At 39.3% G+C, this 23,483-nt stretch overlaps 1 protein-coding gene across 1 annotated transcript in view; it reads left to right on the forward strand.

The window, feature by feature from the left end:
• The first annotated feature begins 221 nt into the window (after window positions 1–221).
• NWD2 (NACHT and WD repeat domain containing 2) overlaps window positions 222–23,483 on the forward strand; it is a 59,980-nt gene continuing 36,718 nt past the window's right edge. The window contains exons 1-2 of the mRNA XM_061470738.1: window positions 222–409; window positions 23,201–23,289. Of these exons, the coding sequence (XP_061326722.1) occupies window positions 259–409; window positions 23,201–23,289 (240 nt within the window). The 5' untranslated portion in view covers window positions 222–258. The remainder of the gene's footprint in view (window positions 410–23,200; window positions 23,290–23,483) is intronic.

Raw genomic sequence — 23,483 nt, forward strand, 5'->3', positions numbered from 1 at the left:
CGGGGAGCGGCTCGGCCGTCAGCCGGCGCCTCGCCTCCCCTTGCCTCCTCGCTGCCCCCTCGCCCCGGTGCCGGACGGCGGCTCCTGCCCCAGCCGCGCCGCCACCGAGAAGGTGGGCGGTGGCCCCCGGGCAGGCGGAGGGTCCGCATGGCCGCTGCCAAGCCGGTGGGGAGCGCTGCTGCTGCCGCGCCGGTCCAGGGGCTGCCCTGAGCCGGGGCCCGGCGGCCGCCCGCGAGGATCGCCCTTCAGCGCGGCGCGATGTGGCCGGCCGGTGCTGGCGGCAGGGTGCCCTGCCCGCGGGACGCGGCGCTGCGGCGGGCGGCTTTCTCCGGGAACCTCTCGGCGCTGCCGTCCCACCTGGTGCCGAGCAGCAGGAGCGTCCGCGTCTTCATCAGCGCCAACCCCGAAGGTAACCCGGGCCCGGCGGGCCCCGCCGCTCCCCTCCGCCCGCCCCGCAGCTCCCCCTGCCGCCAGCAGCGGCCGCGCCGCTCCCCGGGCCGGGCCGGGCCGCCGTGGCTTTTGCCGCTGCTCCCGGGCAGCGCAGGGCATCCCCGCTCAGGTCGTCCTCGGCGGGGCCGAGATCGGCTCCTTGTGCCCCTCCGCAGCCGGCCCCGAGGGTGCGAGCGCGGGGAGCGGGGCAGCTCCTCCTCGCCGCCGGGCACCTTGTGGGGCGGCGGGGCGGGGCGGGCTGTGTGGGGTACGGGGCGAGGCGGCAGTAGGGGGTGTGGAACAGGGTGGCAGCGCTTTGGGCGGCTCGATTTATTGGGTGTCGGATGGAACGGGATTTGGAGGCGCCGATGTACTCCGCTCCTGAAGTTTTATGACCCTAAAGGACAGGTCTAAAAGGCACCGGGTCGGGGGAGAGAAGGTGGGAGGGTGGTGTCTTTTTTGCGGCGTCGGAACAGCAGGGCACACGGGACACGGGGGGTCGGAACAATGGAAACGATCTGCCTTTTAGCGAAGGGGAAGCTTTTCTGGGGGGACGTTTTGTGGAGCTCTCCTGGGGAGGCCGGTTAATAGAGTTCCCGATTGATTTCACAGCACAGTGAAAGCAGGTCTTAGCCGCTGAGGCTACAGCAAATATAATCCTTTGATCCCGTTCATACTCGGCTTCCAAGGAAGCCGGCACTGAAACCTGCAGTTTTAGCTTAATAAAGTCGGGATCGCATACTCGGTATCTGAACTAATTAGGCATCCTGCTACTTAAAGCTATTTTTAAAATTACCCTTTGATACGAGGAATTTGCATACATTCAGGAGGTGTCATTCCCACTCGTAACATTGAAGCTGCTGAAGCATATTCCCACTCGAAGCACGGAAACAATAAATTAAGCGTTCACACCTATGACATTTCTTGTCTGTAAAAATGAGCCCACGGTATTCACAATTCTCTTTCACACCACCACCCACTGCCTTCCCCCCCAAACACTTCTAATTCAACAGTACTGCCACCTTCTATGCAAACATCAGAGGTCTGAAAACCATGCCTGAAATCACAGAAGACTTTACATTTTGAAGTGAAAATTGTCTTGGCACTATTACTTATGGGAGTATGAGAAATAGTGTTCACATGCACAAAAATGGGCAAAGCACTCCCTTAAAGAATTCCCACACCTCCAGGTCTTCCAGGTTCCTCTCAGCGCAAGGAAACCCTCAGTTCTCACATCTGACAGCCCTGTGTGTTTAAAAAGATGCCATTCTTTAGAGAGAGCGTGAGAATGCTTATGATTTATTGTTGCAATCTAAGGAAACGTATATAAATAGTGATAATCAGGAAAAAATGTTTATTTGGCTTTGGATTTCTGCCAGCATTGCCTTAACTGAAGTGCTCCATATTTGATGTGAACTGCATTTAAGATAGCTTGGTATGTTAGCTAGATATTTGCTAAAATATTAATAGCCAAAAAACTAAATTTATTCTAAAAGTTGAGGTTTGAAGCCCTATATAATCTATTTGCAAGGTTTTACCCTTGCATTGTTACTTGAAAAATTCAGCTTAAAAAAAAAACACGAACACTGAGAGAAAGAAAATAATTTTAAGGTTATTTACATTAGCTTCCTTGCAGACTCACATGGTCACAACAGTTAATACTTCTCATGTCCAAAATTTTATCTGCAGCATGGCTCCTGCTTTATAAAGTGACAGTATGGGACAGACATTTCAGAGTGGATACAGATTTTTATTATGAGCATCTAGGGACTGTAAATGATGAGAAACCATCATGACTATCAGTGATACTGGTAAAACAGAAGTATTGCTAACTGCATGTGACCTTAAAGAAAGTCTGTATGGATAAACAAGTAGCCTACAATGGCGCTTAGGTATCATCTGGTGGAGTACTTAGAAATAGAAATGCCGTTGGCAAAATGCCTAGAAGAGTTCACAATGCAAGAGTTCTGGAAAGAGAGGTTAAACTCTTCCTACTTAGTAAACCATTCCAGCATATTTAAACCCTCAACTACTATGTATATTTGCATGACCAAGGCCTTTTTTGGTATTTCTCAGCATTTCAGTACAGTTTATACCCATTTTTCTTTATGTAGAGCATTCCTGAAAGTGATGGGGAGTCCTCAGACTCACAGAAGTAGAACAGAATATTCCTGGCTGCACCCTGTACCTGTAGGAGCTGGGGTGACACTGAAGCCAAGGAATTAATCCTGCTACCAGTCACAAGAAAATTTTACCTGCAACTTGAAGTGTGCAAACTTGAAAGTAGTTTCCTTGAGTTATGTCAGTTTAATAAGTGTGTATTGGAGACCTCTGGCGAAACAGTGTTTGGTCTGTTCTTTACAAACATAGACTCATGGAATCATAGAATGGTTTGGATTGGAAGGGACCTTAATGATTGTCTAGTTCCAACCCCATGGCCGGGGACACCTTCCACTAGACCAGGTTGCTCAAAGCCCCATCCAGCCTGGCCTTGAACACTTCCAGGGATGGGGCGTCCACAGACTTTAGTATGATTGAAATGTATTATGCTTTTATTATGCAAGTAGGAAAATGTTTTTTTATAAAACTTTTTACACAGACATCCCTGAAAAGAACAGTAAGTGACATCAGTGAGCATGGGTAATAGGCACAAAATTGCTTCATTTTAAAGGCTCTTGTTTTCTAGAGGAAATTTTGTAGATAAGTGAAACTGTATTTTCCCCTGACAATTATCAGTATCGTCTTGCTCAATTGGTATCAATTAATCAATCTTCATATCATTGAAGATGATTTGATCTTTAGAAACATTGAACTTGCTTTATTATTTGACTATAAATAAGTCTGTTTTCTCATTTTAGTAGGTATAAGCATGCATATTTTAAATACGTATTTTGGCTGAGAGAGGTTGAGGATTTTGCTTTAAATAATTAATTGGTTTTCTCAAAGTATTTGTGTTGCTTCAGAGTGATAAGGAAAGTAAGTTATATTCACCTGATTGTAATAAGTGCTTTTGCTGTTGCATGTAGAAATCTGTGGACTGTAACAGCAGTCAGTTAATGACAGTTTCTCTGCTGCTCAGCAGTGCCTGAATAGGTGCCTGTTATTAATATACATTTCATATCAAATACAACAGGTACCAACTTCCATACAGTCCCATTACATGGAGCTGTGACATCAGCCCTATATAGGTTCAGAACATTCCAATGATTCCCATCACTACTTCAAACAGAAATTTATTTGAAATAGCAAAGTTTGCTATTTCAAGAAGTTATGTGGTGATATAAGGGCAATATTACAAGCCCTGCTTGAAACTGATGCCTTAATGAGAATTAGGAATTTGTCTTTAAAATGAGAACCTGTGAATTAGATCATACAGTCAGAATTCTGATAATTTTAAATTCTCTTGGCTTTTCTGATAGTGGGGAAGTTAGCTCTTTGCTAGTTCAACTTCAGGTCTCGTTATTGTTTTGATTAGTTAAGGCATTGATAATTTTGCTTTTGGTTATGAAGGTGTCTTTCATATCTGTCATACAGTAGAGGCAAACAAATGTATTGACGTGGGATATGTATAAAGCCAAATCCTATGCACAGGTGGTTCTATTGAAGACAGGATAATACCTTTATATAGCATATGAGCATGTTCTGACATAGATGGTGTTAGCCAGTCTTATCTCAAAGTGTAAGCAGGGTTGCATTTAGCACTTCACATGGTAAGGATGCTCCCCTTTCCATCCATTATTTCAGCTGCATACTGCTTACTGTTTACTGTCTTCTGTGCAGCGCCTCTTCGTACTTCCTGAGTTCCAACGCAGGACTGCTTTTATGGGATCTTGATAGTTAACACTTTTTAGTCATTTCTCTGTGCAGCACCTCTACATACTTCCTAAGTTCCAACACAAGACTGCTTTTATGGGATGTTGACAGTTAATAGTTTTTAGCCACATTTTTAGCCATTCAAGACATTTCTGTTATACAAACAGAAATAGTTGTGATGAGATCATGAGCAAGCTTTGTTTTAACAGCCATTATTAATACAGAAAGGCTATGTTCCTCACAGGTTTTATGTCTCCAGTACCCATTTTATTAAACTGTAAGCCCAGCTACATATAAAAAACCTAACTAATCCTAGTTTTGACGTGATTAACAATCTTAAGTATGAAAAGCTATATATACATGTAGGAATGTAAAATTAAGATCTTATTCTAATAGAAGATAGTGCCACTACTTTAATGCCTCTGTTGTACAAGCACTGTATAAACCTAACCTGGATGTCTGGAACTTCACCAGCTTCTCCAGAGATTGCCTGAGTGAGATTTCCTTATCTTACACTATGGAATGAATTTCAGTTTTCTTCAGTGATTATCCAGTTATTCAACTTAGTTTATTTCCATTGACATACATCATCCCCAACATTGTATTAATTTGAAAAACACTCAATTCTAATAAAGTACTAATGTCTGATGTCAAATTTATGTATTTTCTCATGATACAGAGAGCAAAATTCTCACCTGCAATTAGTTTTGCTGAATAGAAAAGGATTATTCCTATAAATAGTGATTGCAGAAATTGGTCTTAATGATGTTTTTGTTTGGACCTATTGTTGCAGGCTGCTTGCAGGAATTACATGCATTTTTATGCATGTTGATGTACATGTGAAAGAAAAAGTTATGTGCATTTGTAGTGTGGTGCTACTGAACATGAGGGTGGATAACTTAACAGATGAAGAATTATGACTGCTTTAATTCTAAAGTTATTGCCATATGCAATAACAGAAAGCTAGAATCTTACATTTGTAGCATGTTCCAGGTGTATTGTATTATTTTGATCTGAAATGTTGTTTCCATTAAGAAAAATATAATTGAGGAAATGTTAATGTACAAAAATACTCAGAAGCCAGAATAATGCTTAGTTAATGACAGTCCATTTTGGTCACCCCCAAAATACCATATGGTGTCCCTACTTGGATACATTGCATGAAGATCTTTTTATAAAGACAATTTTACATAATCTGGGTGGAATTTATTCCTTAGCTAAAGGGAAACACAGATGTTCAAGTGTATGAAATTGCAAGGGAGGTGTTGCGGAGATGTGGAGACAAATAACTCCAAGACTTTTTTTATGCTAAGTGTTAGTTCTGGTTACCTAACTTTATACCTATTTATGGTTTTACGTGACGCACATCACTGTAGTGTTTAAGATCTACAAACTAAGCTACGCTTGGGGAAAAAAATAAGTTAAATAATTTTAGAAATAAAGCTGAGTATCTTAGAGTCTGGGAGAGCAACATGGTTCAAGTACATGAGTTTGGTGTGGGCCTTGGTTTGAAATATGTCTTATTTCAGGAGGCCCAGAGATCAGAGATACCTACAGTTCATCACGCTGGACAGAAGCCTGCCATTTTCAGTATTTCTGCCTCTATGCAAAGTTTTCTCTCTTCATCTTGTGCCACAGAACAACTCTGTTGTTAGTATTGTAGAGCAGAAGGCAAGATCTGACTCTCCATGAAACTGTAGGACCAAGTCTTATGTAGGCTTTAACTTTCTTTGAAAGGCAGGGCTGGTACGTCTCAAGCAGAACCAGTACAAGATGAGCTTTTGTCAAGCAGATCCTGAAGCCTTTGTTCTTGTTAGAAGAAATGACTGATTTGGGCTAGGATGGAGACTGAATAGAAATTTATTCTGCCAGGCAGATAAACTTGAGAAACTGTTGATAAACTGCAATAGAAGAACTGCTCTTTATGTCCCTTGTTCTTTTTGTGGGTTCTTTGCTTAGGTAGTCTGGGGGCTGGGCTAAGGATTTGCTCACATACTGAAAAGATGTATTTGGGGAGTAAGACTAAGATCAAGAGATGTGGGATTCTTTTTTAGTAAAACAGTAATCTATTTAAGTTTGTTGGTTTTGTTCTTTTGTCTTGTTATTAAAAAATAAGAAAAATTACCTGAAACCCAGTCACCTTCCTGCTAAGCAGCATCTGAAATTATCAGCTCCAAAAGTTTGGATTAGTTATTTATCCTATCTACTTAAAAAGCAGCACTTGAAATTTTTAACCACATGACTATTCTTTTTTAATAAAAAAAAATAAATTAGAAGTATGTATGTACACACACATGCTCATACACACCCAAGTTATGTAAAATAGTACAAACTGTATAAAATGTTATAAATGGATTTATAAAACTCATAGGCTGTTTTCAAACTTGCTGTTCAGACACCTTGTGAGAAGTGAGTGTTCATGTTCAAAGGGCATCACAGAAGGTTGTAATTCTAGCATTACTGAAGAACGGCCTAGGTTTTGTTAAATTCTTTTGTAAAAGTAAAAGCTTTACAGAGGAGTTGAGATTTTATCCACAAGTATACTTGTAAACATTCAGGGTTGTATGCACCTGCAGCTTAGGTTCTGTGACTTTTTCCTTAGTATTGGAGAAATACTGTTAAAACAGAGCAGAACCTACAAGTTCTTTTCTTCCTTTGTAACTTTGCAAATATCTCATTGTTTCTTCAGATGTGTTTGCACACTAGACTGGTTCCTTATATTGTAGTTTAGGTGTATATACATAAGTATAAATGTATGTATCTTTTTATTAAAATAGAAATACAGAGCAGTCAGGATGTACATGGGACACTGGAGCATGGATTGTTCTTGTCCAGACTGGCCACGCTTTCAATGACAAAGAGGAGCTGGAGGCCCCTGTACACTTGACACAGTTTCTTAGTACAGTGAGGGACAATGAAACACTTGTGCAAATTCCATGTGATACTAATTTCTCAAATAATATGATAGATGATGGACAGCAGTAGTATTGAGTTGAGGCCTTATTGTGAATTATTCCTTCAGCAAGGTGTGAGACCATGTTTGAGAGACAGCACAGTGCAAGGCAGCTTTACAATCAGTGCATCAACACAGAAGGGCTACTTTCTTGCCCGATCAAGGACAGCGGGATGACCTCTCAGCTGAACCACATTCTACTGCACAGCAAACTAAAGAGGATTTCTGAGGCTGTGTTTCAAGGAGACCATGCGTATTTGGTGGTGGGATTTCTGTAATCACATTAAGAACAGTGTAGTACAAAGGGTACATAACTTGGCATCCTGTCTCTAAGCTTATTGCAAAGAAATAACTCCTTTTAAGAAACTTACACTATGTGGGCATATGCATGTGTCCACAGATGTGTAAATACCTAAGAGAAAATCCTCCATTAGACTTTCAGGTTTTGGGGAATTTTGAAATACTGGTTACAGAAAGAGAACTTTTGATCAAGGAATTCCTAAGAACTTCTAATTCAAGATATGAGGGCAGTGCCTGAGCTGCGGTTTTTTGTCAGCTGAAATTTTGTTGCATTTTCTTCTGCTGAAAGACTGTTTCATAATAAGATGTCCTTTCAGGCAACAGTAATAATACATTAGTAATACTTAGCTAGCAGTAATTTGGGGTTTTAATGTATTGAAGGTGGTAGATATAAATATAATGTAGTCATAGATAGTTGTGTGTATGGAATACAAAGAAATGTGGCAGTTTTTAATATAGGCAGTGCTGTTCAAGAAAATTGCTTTATCCCCTTACTGGAATTTTAATTACAGAAAGATAATAATAGATGGAATTAGAAAAACAAATTTAATCATAGTTTTGCAAGTGCAGCTCTAAAGTAACTCCACTGGCCTGATGCTACTCTTACTAATATAGATGTTGTATTATAGAGAGGCTTTTACTTACACAATTTTTAGTCAAAAGCAGAATAGTGTAAAATCACAGGTAGCCAAAGACAAGGAGTGTAACAAGGTAAAGAGGAAAGAGCCCCAAGTCTGCCCCGAGGTGCAGGGTGCCATGTGCAGGCTCCTGTGTTGAGCAAGATGTACCGCATGCACCTCTTGTAAGCCACCTGATCACTACTATAATTACATGCTTTCCTCTACCTTTGACCTGGTCTTAAGCTTCCATATAAGCGTCTGCTATTGCCCATTGTTGAAGACAAGACAGTATACTGGACAGACTTTATGCCTGAGCAGCTACAGTCACTCTTGTACAGGATCTGGATGCAGAGAAAAAAAAGTCACCTCTACAGACTATATTTAGCAGGATGTCCAAAATACACTTAGTGCCAGAAACTGGAAAGACTAGCAAATGGCAGGACTTCCACACTGGACTTAATCCAGAGACATTCCGTTTTTAAGTATCAGTCATTGGGACTGATCAGATAGCTGAACAGATCAAACTGTCAGAGCCTGACAGGTACTCTTGTACCACCTACTCCTAGTGTTTGCTTGGGGTGGCATGGCTACAATCTTCAGTGTAGTAACATGCCTCTGTGGTATGAGTAAAAACTCAAAAATGTTTATTAATAGAGTACTTTCACCATCTCATCCATGCCTTACAGATCTCCAGCTTTGTCCTCCAACTTTTTGTTACCTGAATCAGGTGTTGAGACATACAGTTATTATAGCACGTGTATGATACATAGCAGTGTCATTTGTAAAATTATTATTTAGAGTCTTTATTTAGTAACCTTTTACCAAACACTAAGATTAAATGAGCATTAATGACTAAGAGCCGTATCTGGACAGCTTCAGTTTCAGAGAGCTCCCCTACTATTTTTTTTGCTATTTGTGTTTGCTATTGGCGGGCATTTCTGAAGCCTAGGCCCTTTGATATGTTCATATAATTAAACCGTATTTGCATTTCTTAGAAGCTGCAGCACTTGATAAAAGTACAAAACAGCCATTCAGAGGCATATAGAAGTTTAAAGTTAAAAATCATTGGCAAAATAAATGGCTTTTCCAAACCTCCAAAAATCTCTTTTAGCATAGTAGTTTCAATGTACATTATCTGTTAGTATTGTTTGTGTTGTACAGGGTTGATGCAATGCAATTGACCATGCAATGTAGGAAAAAATGACTGGTACTTCAGAGTATATGTAACAGAAGTCCTGATGCTGCCTGAGCTTACACTCAATGTTTATTCACAGATGATCTCACTGACTGGATTTTATTAGATTAAGGTTACTTTTAAATGATTGAAAACCATTGAGTAACCATGTGGGTTTAATACTTTTAGATGAGAGGAGTTATCTGTATTTGCAGAGTTGTGCACATCAGCTCTTATATGCAAGATAAATGAGAATCAAATGCAGTAAGATCGGAGTTAGTGAGTTAGAGCAAAGTAGCTCAGTACTCCTCTGACCTTGGCAGTTTCATATGTGTGATGAAAGAATAAGAGATCACAATAGGGGAAGAATGATAATGATATATGTATTTCATAATCTATGGGGTCCTTTGCTTCCATGAATTTGTCTAGTTGCTTTACTAGTTAATCAATAGTCTTTGTACTGTAACAATCTCTCCAAGTCCTGAGATAGATTACTGCCCAGTGAAATGCCTAATCCTGCTAACTTCAGAAGGAATTTCGTATGAACAAGACCATGTGCATTCACACAAAGAAGAGATCTCAAAAAACAGAAGTGAAAATATCTGTGGAGTAGCAGTACCTAAAAGCAGATCTACCTAAAAGAGTAACTTTATCCAAAGCCATTATCGTAATGATCAAATTTTGTCTATCACTATATAGAAAGAGAGGCTAACTGTGAAGATCTAGTTATCTAAATGTCCTTATTTCTATGGGGTTGTTAAAACTGAGCCATACTAAGAAATAAAGACATTACAGTATTCAGTAATCTAAGGAGCCCAACGTATGGAGTCTAAAGGACTCCAGTGTGTCATACAGGACTCTAATCTGAGGTTTATGTTATTACCAAGAAGTTTCCACACCTAATTATGCCAGCATGATGCATCTAGAGAATCTTCCTTTACTGTCACAATCAAACATAACATAAATCATGTATGACTGCTTGATAAGTGATTTTTTCAAAAGGAAAGACTTAATCTTTTTTTTTCTTTTCATATCTACTGATGTTTAATAAAGGCCCCACAAATTCTAGAAAAGATATCAAAACAAAAATATTTTCTTACTTGGTAATAGTCCTGGTGGCTGGATTCATAGTCTGTACTGTTCTGGCAAGAAAGAGTAATTTATTCTGAAGAAAATGCCTATTTTTCATCTTCCACCATATAGTATTCCTGATAGCTCAGACACTGAGAGGAGTGAGCAGTGTGTCTTGATTCTCTATTCCTGTGGTTACTGAAAAACACTAGGAAAATTATAAAATCATATTATTGTTTGATAATGGCCTTGATTTACTTACATACTTATTGGATTACATTTAACTGTGATCAAGAATTACGCAATGCTCTTGAAGCAAGTTATTGAAGCATTCCTGTTTACATGATCCCTAATTTGATGTATCAAGACACTAGCAAAGTTCATATGATGATTTACTTTGAAAAGCAAGTAGTTTACAACATGGGATTATAAAGAATTAACTAATCTATGGTTAGCAAAAAGAATGTCATTGAGTTACAATTTAAACCACAGCCACAAATTTATGTGGCTGTAACAGAGCGCTATGGGACCTCAGGCAGTTATTTCATTAATCTGTTGTTTATATTAGTGCAAATCACAGACTGGAAGGCTGGAAGGGACCTCTTTGAGGCCTCTGCGTCTGTCCTCCTTTCTGAAGCAGGATCAAACGTGTGTGCCACTCCTGACATAAGATTGTCTAGCTCTTGATGAGCTGTGTCCAAACCAGTTAAGAAAATACACAGGAAAGCAGACTGTACAGCATACTGCTAGGGCTTACAGCAACATACACAGACACAAAATAAGTTCATTGATCAATAAAAATTACCAAAGGCAAAAATTTCCCTGAAAATTTCCCTGCTTAGAATGAATTTCATTGACTATCACTAATGTATGTCATTATTCATAAATGTCTCAAATCCCGTTAATGCCTCTTCATCCTTTTACTATGATAGGAAACTGATATATCCATCCATGCAAAAGACAGATAATATAAAGCAGTAAACTCCCATAAAGAATATTTTACCATGGATATTTGTCCTGCAATGGCCTGTGTGTTTCAGGATAAGCTTTCCTGCTAATGAGGCATTCATAAAGTGTCTAATAGCTTATGTTACAGCTTTTCCTTTGGGGCTTTATTTATGACTGGTATGAGTAATCCCAGGAGGGAAATCATGTAAATATTACAGGATTTCTCTTAGTTATCTGCTAATTTACTCTCATGTAGGGTATTCATTATATTTGAGATTAATATCATTTGGTCAAATTTGTTTAATGTCAGTCAATGAATTACAAAATATTTTTCAAAAGAGAACAGAAGACATGTAGAAGACACAGATGATCATTCATTCCTCCTTTCTTTAGCAAACAGAGTTAAATGCAAATTATATCCTTACATTCCACCTGTTTCAATTCTGAATGTTCTATTTTATACTTTCTGTAATCAACCATAGAATCATAGAAGCAACTAGATTGTGAAAGACCTTTGAGATCATCAAGTCCAACCATTACCCCAGGACTACCAAGGCCACCACTAAATCATAACACTGAGGGCCTCATCTACACAGTTTTTGAACATTTTCAGACAGTGATTCCACCACTTCCCTGAGCAGCCTGTTCCAATACCAGACCACCCTCTCTGTGAAGAAATTTTTCCTAATATCCAACCTAAACCTCCCCTGGTGCAGTTTGAGGCTGTTACCTCTTGTTCTATCGCTTGTGACTTGGGAGAAGAGACTGACTTCCACCTCACTACAATCTCCTTTCAGGTAGTTGTAGGGAGCAGTACGGTCCCCCTTGAGCCTTCTCTTCTCCAGACTAAACAATCAAACCATGTAAAATAAACAACTGAGAAACTAAACCACTAAGCAATCAAACCATATATAATAAACAACTGAAAAACTTAGCCAAGTATAATACTATATGTTAAGCAATTCCATTGCTGGTGTATTGTTCCAGTGTTAATACCACAGTCATCTCCACATAGTCATTATGTAAATTGAAAATCATTTCAAATAAGAAAATTTAGATCCCCAGTTGGGGATTCAGTTGTAGGTCTGGAAGATAAAAGATGGCTTGCACATCTTTTCATCTATTCTGTGGCCAAGGGACAAATATCTTCACAGGCACTGAGACAGACTGATAGTGTCTGGCAGTGCAAGAAATGGAAATGCAGCTAGACATTTTCTACACTGCTACTGAGAGTATACTGTCATAGAAGATCTTTATCCTCCTTTAAAGGTAATTGTAAATCATTGGGTAACACTATTGTGAAAATAAGAGGAAAGAGTTGTGGAAGATAGCTAAAGTCATTTGCAAGTACTAAGTTGGAAGACAGTCTGTAGTTCAGTCACTGACTGATTAAATTCGTCTGCCAGTTCTGGCAGTTCTTCAAATACTATTTGTATTTGAATATCTTTGTAATATTTGTAATTTGTAATATCTCACAAAGATATTTGTGAGAAACTGAAAGTAGTTGTTTCAATTACATCAGCTTCTCGAATGGAGCAAGTTACTAGAACGTGTCCTTTTTCGATTACTAACTCCTCAAGATGGTTAAACTGCAAATTTACTATTACCTTGATATATATAATCAAGCAAATGTGGTTAGCAAACAGAAAAATGAAACCTGGAACAAGAAAACAATATCTAATAATATCAAGGCATCAGAAGAATATTTGACTCATAAAAGCAGATACATTCTAGAATTTATTAAAAATGGCCTTTTCAACTGTATTATATAATCTTCACTAAAAATAATGCTTAGATGAATCATTGGAATTGGAAAGGGTAAGGGAAAACGGAGGTAAGATAAATCACTTCCTTTCCATGTCAATCACTGTTTTCCTCTCAGACGTTACATAATCCATCAAAATGAGCCAGTTTTATGAATTATGTGGTTATGTTCAGTGACTTCTAGTGCAGACCCCACCTGGAATTATCAATTTTAACATTGTTGTACTGCAGTGCCTGTAAGTGGGTGGTTGTAGCTAGGTAGAAGTTGTCTGGTGGTATGTGAAATAGTCCTCTTGCAGCTGCTCTCCTTCGCTGAGATTGTCACGTACTTTCTTCATCTTTGATAGCTGTTTCTACAGCAGCCAAAAACTATTCTGACTGTGCAGTGGTGTTATTTAATAGTCCTCTCCATTTAGCATCAAGAAAAAAAGAAGTCTGTTGCAAAGAAAAACTATTGATGCAGACTTACTGCACTGAAGCAAGCAGCACCTTTCACTTCTTCTGTGGGTGTCTCTGCACACCCACAAATGTCATGTTTAACACTTTTTCATCTGCTGGCATTAAAGTCCTCTACATCTTTCACCTGAAGCCCATACAGTAAGATGCATTTATCAGTCATGCTTTCCAGCTGGCCTAACTGACTTCAGCAGTTTTATAGTGTTGCAAACCGTGGCCATGTTCCATCAGACTTAAGGAAGAATACGACCTGGACTAAAACTTTGTGACTTGTGAACTTAAACAGAACATTTAGAGGAGAGAAGGACAACCTTACCAGAGAGCCAACAGTGCTTGCAGAGCTCTTCCATAGCTTTGCAGCACTGCCAGATGTAAAGTCACATAGGAGTGTTTATTGGAGTTTCTTCAGAACACGGTGTATTTAATGGGCCTGTGCCGGCCTGTACTGTGAAATACATGTGCTTTTATGAGCCCTGCTTTCTCATGTTTTTTTATGACCTACCTCTGCTTATGCCTTCTCAAAACCTATAATATACTACTTTGCTGGCTTCCAGCACTTGAATCTGCAGTTCAGTTGGAGGCAGAATGTCTGTGACATCCCATTTCTTTATTGATTGCCACTGCCTCATTACCTCAAGTGCTTTAGTAACATGCTCTGATTTTTTTTCTCTTTGGTCTAGTGATGTCAGAAAAAAAAAAGTAAAGCTACTGCAGTATATACAACTTAATTGTTAAAACATTTTCTAGTGTTGTACAGCTTTTTTTTCTGCTTTCTAGATAATTCCACAAGTTTTTGAAATGTGAGTTGACACCTCTAGATGAACTACTAGAATCTTGGCACATGTCTTTTGTACTGCAGTGGCCCTTTTTATGTCTTCTGTTACACATTTTTTTCACAGCTCAGTCAGGAGTCCTCTTTTAGATTTCACAAGAAGTTTTTCTTTCATATTAGTTTTGATTATTAGTTGCAAATTCTTGTCTTTGTGGGCTTTGCTGTTTTCCAGTTCTTAGTTGTAATAAGCTCTGGTGTTGTGCAGAGATAATTTTCAGATTTAATTTTGGTGTCTCTAAATGTGCTGCGTCTTCAGTTTCTCCTGTCACATCATTTAATTGTGTAACAATAATTGTTTGTGAATTGTCATGTTTTCAAGAGCTTTTCCTAGGTTGCTTTATTAAATGAAAGAATTAGATTTTGTTGAATTCTTCCACTTATGCAGTTTGCAGAATGCAAAATTCTCTGCCTGTAGAGATTTTGCCTTCAACCCATGGTGCTGCCAAAGCTCCCACTGTGCACTGGCATTTGCATTTGCAGTGATTGCCACATATCATAGTCAAGGGACGCAAGGATGCATAGGTCCCAGTCTGCAATCTAGGGACCATTTGCGGGATTGGCAAAGGATTCTGAGTCAACTCAACTCTTCCTTTTTTCTTCAGCAACTTCTGCATGTAATGGTGCTGTGCTCCCAAGGGATAATGTGAGGTTATTTATTAGGATACATTATGAGATAAAATTCTGCATCAGAGTCCTCACCCGGACCATACCCACTAGATTCAGTGAGTATGTAGTGTTTGTTTATTAATTTATTTATGGATTGAAGGATTTCATCCAAACTGTGGAAGACAGTAAGCCATCAAAAGTTTTTTGGGTTTCAATACGAGCCACAAATGTAGACCTTCAATCTGCTGAGATTAACAGATCTTTCCATTTTAACATCACCAACCTTTGGATCAGACTTGAAATTTGTTTCATGTAAGGATAGTGTACACATAATGAAACTCAGATCTCTCAGAAACCAAGATTTGTTTTAAATTGTAAACACAATCATGAGTGAATAATGAAAATTTGAATCTCAGTATTTGCTTTTCCCTCTGTCAAGTCAGTTCCATACTGATATTTCCCCTAAATTCTGTATTTTAACCTGGGTCTTGTCCCCTTTGATTTTACTAGTCGCCTCATTGATAACTGGGTGTTATTGGTAAGCCAATAGGTGGCACTGGTTAATCATATTAACAGTCAAGATGCAGAATATTGTTTAAGCATGATATCACTGTGAAATGTGGCCAGTTATTAAACATTATAATTAAAAAAATAAGAAATACATATCCTGTATGTGTTGTTTTAAATCTGTCATCTTATAGAACTGAGAGTAGGGAAAATTTCAGAGAAATCAGTTTTAAAACTACATCTCTTTAAATTGGATATTGCTTGATTTGGCGCTAATATAGAATTATTGCTGCAACTAGAACTTTTAGGCTTATAATTATGTCCTACATTTTGAATCCTGGCTCAGGTAGCTGGGTCTTTTACTTTGCTAATGTGTTTGTTTAAATGTTCTAGTGTAGACCACAAAGTCACATCCTGTCATTCCTTCACAACTGAGAGACACAGCATTACTTACTATTTAATGTTATTTTTCATTATTACTTCTGGCTTTCATGCCAAGCATGAAAGCCCATTGCTTTGGGCTCAAATGCTCAGCCCACTGTTGTTGGGTTGTTGGTTTTTTTAAGCACTGAGAAGGTTGAGGAGAGGGAGATGTCACCAATGTTGTTACTCAATAGTCTGGTGGCTATAGCACTAACATCTGAGCTGAAGAACTGCAGTCTACATCTTCCCTAGTCCAGCAGAGTCAAGCACACTTTGTGCACATCTCATGATCACCGTAGGCTGGGAGAGGACACAGCTGTATACATCACAGTAATCTTGCACTATTTTGCTAGTCAGAATTTATTTGGGGGGTTACTAGACTTTATAGGGTTTAATTTAATTAATGAATGGCCTTCAGTCTGTCCAGTTTCTCGCTTGCCTTCCATAGAGAGCTGGTAGAGACTGCAATGTTGGCAGTGCTGTTTGGGGAGGGGACACTGAAAGAAGTGAGCCAAACCTACGTGTTACCATTCCTAGTCTACCTAAGTAGAGTCTTGGGAAGCTCTGGATGCTTATTCTAATGCTCTCTACTCACAGAAACTCCAAAGGAAGGAAATGAAAAGTCTATGGATTTAATTTTCTAGGAAGGCAAGGGTACTAGGTAGCTCAAGTCATTTCTGCTTTCATTACCAGCTACATAGAATCATAGAATGGTTTGGGTTGGAAAGGGACTAAAGATCATCTAATTCCAACCCCCCTGCCATGGGCAGGGACACCTCACGCTAGACCATGTCACCCAAGGCTCTGTCCAGCCTTGCCTTGAACACTGCCAGAGATGGAGCATTTACCACTTCTTTGGGCAGCCTGTTCCAGTGCCTCACCACCCTCACAGTCAAGGACTTCTTTCTTATATCTAACCCTTCCCCCTGCTTAAGTTTAAACTCATTACCCCTTGTCCTATCACTGTCGTCCCTGATGAAGAGTCCCTCTCTGGCATCCTTGTAGGGCCCCCTTTAGATACTGGAGGGCTGCTATGATTCAGACTCATTGCTTGCAAAGTGCTCTGAGACTCTCAGATGAAAAGCACTATAGAAGTGCAAATTGCTTATTATTATGGTATTATTTTCAGACACAAGGTTTCCATAATATTTAGGGACATTTGTTACCTTCTAGTATTCAAAGTTTTTAGTAGCAGGGGTAATAGACAATACTACTGTGTATTACTAGTAAAAAGGGCAGTTTAAAAGGAATAATTTCGTTGAATAGTTGTTATGTGACAAGAAAGTACTATCACTGAGGGGCTGGTAGCCAGTTCCTTACTTGCTTTCGCTGCTAAGTAATTACTTATTTGCCTCATATCCTCAGATAATTCAAGCGCAGAGATCCCCACGGCAGTTAATAGACAATGGACAATGGTTAGAAAATACCAGTATTTTTTAATATTGTAATGCATTTAAAAACATCCTGTGGCAGGAGTCTGTCCTGCCCATCCCTGAATTGTGAGCATTTGGAATACTTAAAGCAAATAGCTGGGTGTCTTAGTGGATTCAGGACTAGATTAGAAATGCTCTGCTCATTCAGGGCTTCTGTATGCATAAGAGACTCCAACATTATGTGTTAATAAACATTACCTATGTGCATTTGTACAGGAGACTAAGGCTAAGCTAGCAGAGAAGTAGGTTGTGAAAGAGGTGAGGTCAAGACCCCCAGGAAGCTTCTGTCCTGACCCACTGTAAAGCACAGGAACATCAAGAACAGGGGAAGATACAGAAATTGTTCTGTGCATACAAGGAGCTGCTCTTTCCTGGGTGATGGGCTGGAGCTGAAACCTGCAGGCAGCTCTCTGGCCCCATATCGCATTTATTTCTGTGATGCCTCGAACAGCTACAAGGGTAGCTTTTCTTTTGGTGTTCTTCTATTTCTGCCTTCGTTCTTCCAGGTTCAGCTGCCTGCCTCAACCTGTTACGTCAGTCAAGTTTTCCTGCCAGCTCCTGTGAGCTGGGTACTGCAGTGTTCCTCTGTCAGTCAAAGAGGGGCAGTGCAAACACCCTTCCTGTTTAGGATTTTCCCTGCTAGAGGGCCTTAGCTTGCATCATGCATGGGTAAGGTTACTTGCGGGTTGCATTTCTGTGAACAGACTGTCAAATTGAATGTGCTGCTTATTTGAGATTGTTGAGTGGGGCTTACTGTCCACACACTGGCACCCCCTGCACAACACACAGTAGCAGGATGGGGCTGAGCAACTGCCTTATTCAGCTACGTCAAGCCATAGTTGAACAAGACTCCGTGTGACTGCAGCCTAAATGCATGGAAGAGCCATTCGCATCACTGCCACCAGTATGGCCAGACCAGTATGACCACCAGCACGAAGAGGAACTATTTGGTCTTAGGGCAGAATAACTGATGTTTAAAAATGGGCAGTTTCCATTGAGCTTCCATGTTAACTCTTTCTGTTCACTTGAATATGTGCTTTGAAATGTTCTTTATCTAGGCTATTTTCCATAAGTTATTTTATCCTGGAGATTAATGTTTGGCAACTGTTTGTAAATACACATCATCAGTTTAATAACACAGGAATGTAAAATGTGCTTTCCCTATTAAAATAAGTGACTTCAATAGCAGAACAGCTTGTATTTGAAGGTCAGATTCTGGCGTGGAAATAGTTCATGCTGAGAAGCAGCACCTTGGAGTACTCTAATGAAAACTGGCAGTGATTTGACTGAGCTACAAGCCTTCAGAAATCACACCTCACCCAAACAGTTGTGTTTAAACAGTGATTGCCTATTACTTGGCAGAAAGGCTATAAATGCCGATGTGGCTATTTCATTTCAGTCCTCAGCATTACGCTGGGAATGCCTGGGGAGGAGATCTGCATTCTAGTCAGTTCAAAGTGTAGGGCTGGGCAGGACAGTGTGGTTATGGAACATGCTTAGGAAGTAAATATCCACAAGAGCTGCCACTGGAAGATGTGTGTTCAGCAAGTCACTGCCTTGCTCAAGGCTGGCTGGTTTTGGTTTCACTTAAATATTGGACACATGTTTATGATTGGGTTTGTGGGGTTTTTTTGTCCTAATGTTTTTGCAGATGTAGTTTCATTCTCACAGTTTATTGTAGGCTGTCATTTGGATTTCAGAGTATCAGAATTAAGGAGCTGTATGAAGCTCATCTCATAGCTACTCTCTCATTTTGTCTGCTAGAAAAATGTCATTTAGTTAATCCATTCATCTGCAGCAGCAGCCTGGAAGGTCGACTTTGCCTGTGTGACACAGTTGTTGTTAGGATCTGCCAGCTTCACAGATTTGCTGTCACTGTAAATCAGGTTAAATTCATTTAATTAAACCAGCTTATCTGCCATCCATACTAATTACTGTAGTTATTCTTAACTACATGCACTTCTGTTTCCTTGAAGTTTCATAACTTGTTACAAATACAGGAATTCTTAAAATTCATTAATATAAGCACCAGACTCAAATTCGAATTAGGTAAGAACATTCTATTAGCTTTGGAGGTAGGAATAAAAGTACAGGGCGGGTATGCTGAGCGTCTTATCCAGAACACAGTTGTAGTTCAAGGAATGTTTTATCTATTTCATTTATAAGCTGTTAGGAATGTAGCACTACTCTTGCAGTGTGTTGTTTAATTTTCTGAACAAGACTCTACAAGTTATGCTGCAGGGAACAGAATAGTGTTCTAAAACTAGAGCCAGTGGGGGTCTGCAGTGTAAATCCTATGGGCATAAATGGAAAGAAGCAGAATATCTATTGTATGCCTCAGAAAATATATTTCCCATTTCTCATTTAATTGTGTTTAATCTTATCTTATGCCCTTTTCCAATATTCTTTTTTTCGTTCCTGAAACTTAGCCTATATAATTCCCTCATAAGACTGTTCTGTCTGCTGTCACATTGATCATGTAAGTAACTGCTAACAGTATATGTGAAAGGTTGCTTCCTTAATAACAAAGCTATAGTTGTGATTAATTTCCATTTTTCTAAATTTTTAGTTTAGGTTTAGTTCAGTAACTCAGTAGTAAGTTGGTTTTCAACAGAGTTTATTCTGCTCAGTCGTGAAGGTAGGATGCTTTGTGTTTTCATACTTTCATGCCAAAATTAACCTGTATTAAGGCAAAAAGGCAGAATATATAGATTGATCTAAGGGCCTCAGGTACTGTGAAGGAGTAAAAAAAAAGGTGAAGTATTTCAAGTGAAGCAAAGTATGCAGGTAGCTTTTATCTAAAGGTACAGCAACACTGTGCAGAAAATGAATCCAAGCTAGCAAAGAGAAAAGTTGCTTTGGAGCCAGAATAATACTGCTGCGTAAGCACAGTGCAACCCTCTGGCTAATTAGGTTTGTTAGCTGTGTACTGCATTCTATAAGAAAAGCTTGACTTAGGCACTAAAGCATAAGAGAAAATTAATGACTGTGGATCCTAAGAAGAGAGCAACTCATCCGTCCCTTACGTACTAACTCAGGCAGCTCTAGGCTGGGAGCTCTGTTTTTGTGCTCCATACCTAAATATTTGTACGATATGTCTGTATTCATTCAGATCTGGAGTACACTTCTGAGGTGAATCTCTTGATTGTCACTATCTAATATACTTTGACTCAAATCATAGAGCGGTCATGGTGTACATGTACAGGGCTCCTTTTGGATGAAAAATGGGAAGAGAACTCCAGGTGGTAAAGTACTGGAACAGGTTGCCAAGAGAGGTGGTGGATGCACCATCCCTGGAGATGTTCAAGGCCAGGCTCAATGTGGTTTTGGGCAACCTGATCTAGTTTTAAATGTCCCTGCTTGCTTGCATGGGGTTGGACTAGATGACTTTTGAAGGTCTCTTCCAATTCAAACTATTTTATGATTCTGTGATTCTATGATCTCACCTAATGCACTCCAAATGTTTGAGGGGGTTGAGCCTAATCCAGAGTAAAATCCCTTAAACACATACGGCATGGACATTGGGTCCTTGGCACCAGCTATTTTACTCTACAGTTTTGCTCCTACTGGCCCAACAGGAGCAAAAGTCTTTCCAGGCATTGTATAAGGAGCCTGGATGAGTAAGCCAAACCTACAGGTTCTTATGAGAGACAGGGTCACTGCTGGTTGCAAGGAGGCTTAGGAGGTCATCTAGGCTAATGTCCTCTAAGTGGGAGGGAGTATTAGTGCTGCCAACAGTAACTTGGTCAACTGTGAACTTGTCTAGTTGAGTCTTGAATAGCTCCAAGGTCAGAGGAGCCTCTCCTAGGCCCAGCCATAACTTCCCACGCTGTAGTACGTTGTCACTGCCTTTGTTGCACTGTTACTGCCCCAAAAAGCTTGACTCTGTAATCTCTGTTAAGTGCCTTACAAGTGTTTGCAGGCTGTGACTAGGTCCCGCTTCTGTTCTTCACTACAACTAAACAAACCCAGATTCCTCAATCTCTTCTTGTAGGCCATGTGCTCTTGTCCCCTGACCGTCTCGGTAGCTTCTCCAGTTTCCTCCTCATCCTCCTGATTTGGGGTGCCCAGAGCTGGGTACAGCACTCCTAATGCAGCCTCCTCAGTGCAAGGGAGAGGAAGGTAGTAACTTCCTGAGAGGTGAGGAGAGAGAGCATGAGGCCACACTCTTCTGAATGTAGCCCAGGACAGGGTCTGTCTTATTTGCAGTCTTCAAACTGGGTATATAAAAGCTGTGCACTTCGCATTTAGGATCTTGCCTTGAGTGGTGTGCTCACAGTCAATAGAAAGCTTGTGATGGAGCAAGAACCTCATGCTTTTGTACTGTTGTTTTCAGAACACATTAGCATAGTTAATATGTTTTAAAATATTAAATCATAAATACATAATATTGTTTCACTTAGGAACTACTTAGGAAACTACTATGCCTTGTCTTTTTTTCCCCATCAAATAGTTTATGAAAGAACTGTGGTAATTCATATATACTCAATTAAGCTCATGCCTGTACTTTTAAGCCTTTGTGGTATAGCCTTTTTACCTTGATGAAGATTTCACAAGAAATAATTCTGTGGAGGTGTTCTGGATTGCTTTCTATTTATAAACATAAACGGTAATTATACCGTACATTTGTGTAATATTTCAAAGGTATATTTAAATATTAAGAAGAGTATTACGAATTTGGTGTGATTAATTAAATTATGGACTCTTCTAGAATTGCCAAAATAAAAAATATTATAAATCTGTGACCATGATTCTATGAACAGATCTCTGACTTAAATCTATCAGCACTGATACACAAAACACTGATACACTATGGCTCTGATACACAAAACATTGTTAGATTTGCATACGTATATCTAGTATACAACAACATGGGGATTGTTAAATCAGTTTTAACCTATGCTTTGTTTTAGTGCAGTGATACAAATATTGCTTTAACTGCAGCAGATGTTCTCCATGATTCATAAGTTAACGCTTTTATTTTTCATCACATGATGCTCAGATCTATTGTTCTACAACAGTTGTGTTTTATTTTCAAAAATAACTTAGCAAAGGTGTCATCCCTCATCCGTCTGTGTCTGAACTCAGTCAACACTGGTCAGAATCTAGACCAAGTAAAATCCATCAGATATCTTAGTCTTATTGGGAAAGACAATAGAATTTCTCATGTGTACAAGATTTCATTACTAACCAAATTTAATTCACATTTGACAGTATGTGATATCTTTTATATAAATGTGTCTGGATTACTCTGGACAGACAGAACTTAACCATTTTGGTGTCATTGCCATTTTGTACTTTGTTATCAAAACATATGTCATTTTTGTATGGTAAGAATATATAATGTCAGAAATGTGAGTTTATTATGATAGAAATCACCTGGACCAAAATTTACCATAAATAATACTATTAACAGTTATCTGTTGTTTAAGATAGTATCAGACTAAAGATGATGAAGAAAGTGATAGTGTTTGACACAATGTTCTTAATTCATGTTATTGATTTATTCCTGAAGTACAAAGATCTCATTCATCTTTGGTATATCTCTTTGTCCTGTGATGTCTCTAATTCATAAAATTCAGCTTCTTGAAAGTTAAATCGAAGTCAAACCGATAAAGAAATTCTGACTGCTGAATTGCAAAATTAGTTCAGACAGAGTGTATTGAAATATGCTGCAATATTAAGATGTGTATAAAGCCTAATGTTGCACAACATACTGTTTGGGGATCAAATCCCAGTGCTTGATCATGGGGCAGGGGGGAGATGGGTGCATGTTAAGGGCTCTTTTTTTATGTCATAAATCTGTATTTCTGAATAAAAGAACCCAAGTTTATATAAATATTGTTAATAACATCTCTTTCGCCAACACAGATACAATGGCAGAAAGAAGTGCCCTAAGAGAACATGTGTATCCCAAGCTGAGAGAATTCTGCAGGGAAAACTATGGATTGGAATTTCAGGTAGGTTTTTGTTGTGTTGAATCTTGCATTATTTTTTCTTGAAATTAACCCTATCTAGAACAAATAACATTTTTAGGGGTAACTGGTAAAATAGAAAATTGCAACATATGTATTTCACTTTAATTGTACTGAGTTGATGTACTTAAATTATTTTACAGGCAGATTTGAGGTAAATTCTGAATAGATGAAAACCA

The sequence above is a fragment of the Pezoporus flaviventris genome, unplaced genomic scaffold (genome assembly GCF_033815535.1).
Source record: "Pezoporus flaviventris isolate CSIRO_AGI_PZ_B2104156 unplaced genomic scaffold, CSIRO_AGI_Pfla_v1 ptg000002l, whole genome shotgun sequence".
NCBI classification, from domain to species: Eukaryota; Metazoa; Chordata; class Aves; order Psittaciformes; family Psittacidae; genus Pezoporus; species Pezoporus flaviventris.